This window comes from Crocuta crocuta, unplaced genomic scaffold (genome assembly GCF_008692635.1).
Source record: "Crocuta crocuta isolate KB4526 unplaced genomic scaffold, BGI_CrCroc_1.0 scaffold139, whole genome shotgun sequence".
Taxonomy (NCBI): domain Eukaryota; kingdom Metazoa; phylum Chordata; class Mammalia; order Carnivora; family Hyaenidae; genus Crocuta; species Crocuta crocuta.
The window spans coordinates 11,234,121-11,234,650 of NW_027533258.1; the positions used below are offsets into that span (position 1 = coordinate 11,234,121).

The 530-nt window shown below is 69.8% G+C and overlaps 2 protein-coding genes across 3 annotated transcripts in view; one reads left to right on the forward strand and one right to left on the reverse strand.

Moving 5' to 3' along the window:
• The window catches only part of WSCD1 (WSC domain containing 1), a 12,099-nt gene that overhangs the window by 10,848 nt on the left and 721 nt on the right, over positions 1-530 (forward strand). Inside the window, exon 9 of the mRNA XM_077746878.1 lies at positions 59-259. Coding sequence (XP_077603004.1) covers positions 59-259 — 201 coding nt within the window. The remainder of the gene's footprint in view (positions 1-58; positions 260-530) is intronic.
• The window catches only part of LOC144217097 (uncharacterized), a 68,883-nt gene continuing 68,380 nt past the window's right edge, over positions 28-530 (reverse strand). For both annotated transcript variants that reach the window (XM_077746599.1, XM_077746598.1), the window contains one exon: positions 28-245. The gene's annotated coding sequence lies outside the window, so the exon portion shown is untranslated. The remainder of the gene's footprint in view (positions 246-530) is intronic.

Genomic DNA, 530 nt, shown 5'->3' on the forward strand with positions numbered 1-530 from the left:
GGCGGGGGGGGGGGGGGGGGTGTCCGGATGCCTTGCTCAGGGGCCTCCCCTCCCCCAGGGTTCAAGGGCGAGAAGGACCACTGGCGGAGCCGGCGCACCATCTGCGTGAAGACCCACGAGAGCGGCCGCAGGGAAATCGAGATGTTCGACTCGGCCATCCTGCTGATCCGGAACCCGTACAGGTCCCTGGTGGCCGAGTTCAACCGCAAGTGTGCCGGCCACCTGGGCTATGCGGCCGACCGCAACTGGAAGAGCAAAGGTAGGTGGGAGGGGTCGGCGGGTGGGCCTGCGCGGCCTCACGCCCCAGATNCAGCAGGTGCGGGCGGGGCCGCGGGGCAGGCAGGTCTCTGCTTGTCCCCGAGGTCTGCGCCGTGGCCTCCAGGCGTCCCTGCCCCCCGCGGACCCCCGGTCCCTCCTCGGCTCAGTCCCCTCGTCTGACGCAGCGCGACAGGCCTGCCTCGGGGCTGCTGTGAGAGTGTGCTGGTGGCACAAATTTTGTTGGGGTGATGCTTGACCTCTGCACGTGCCTC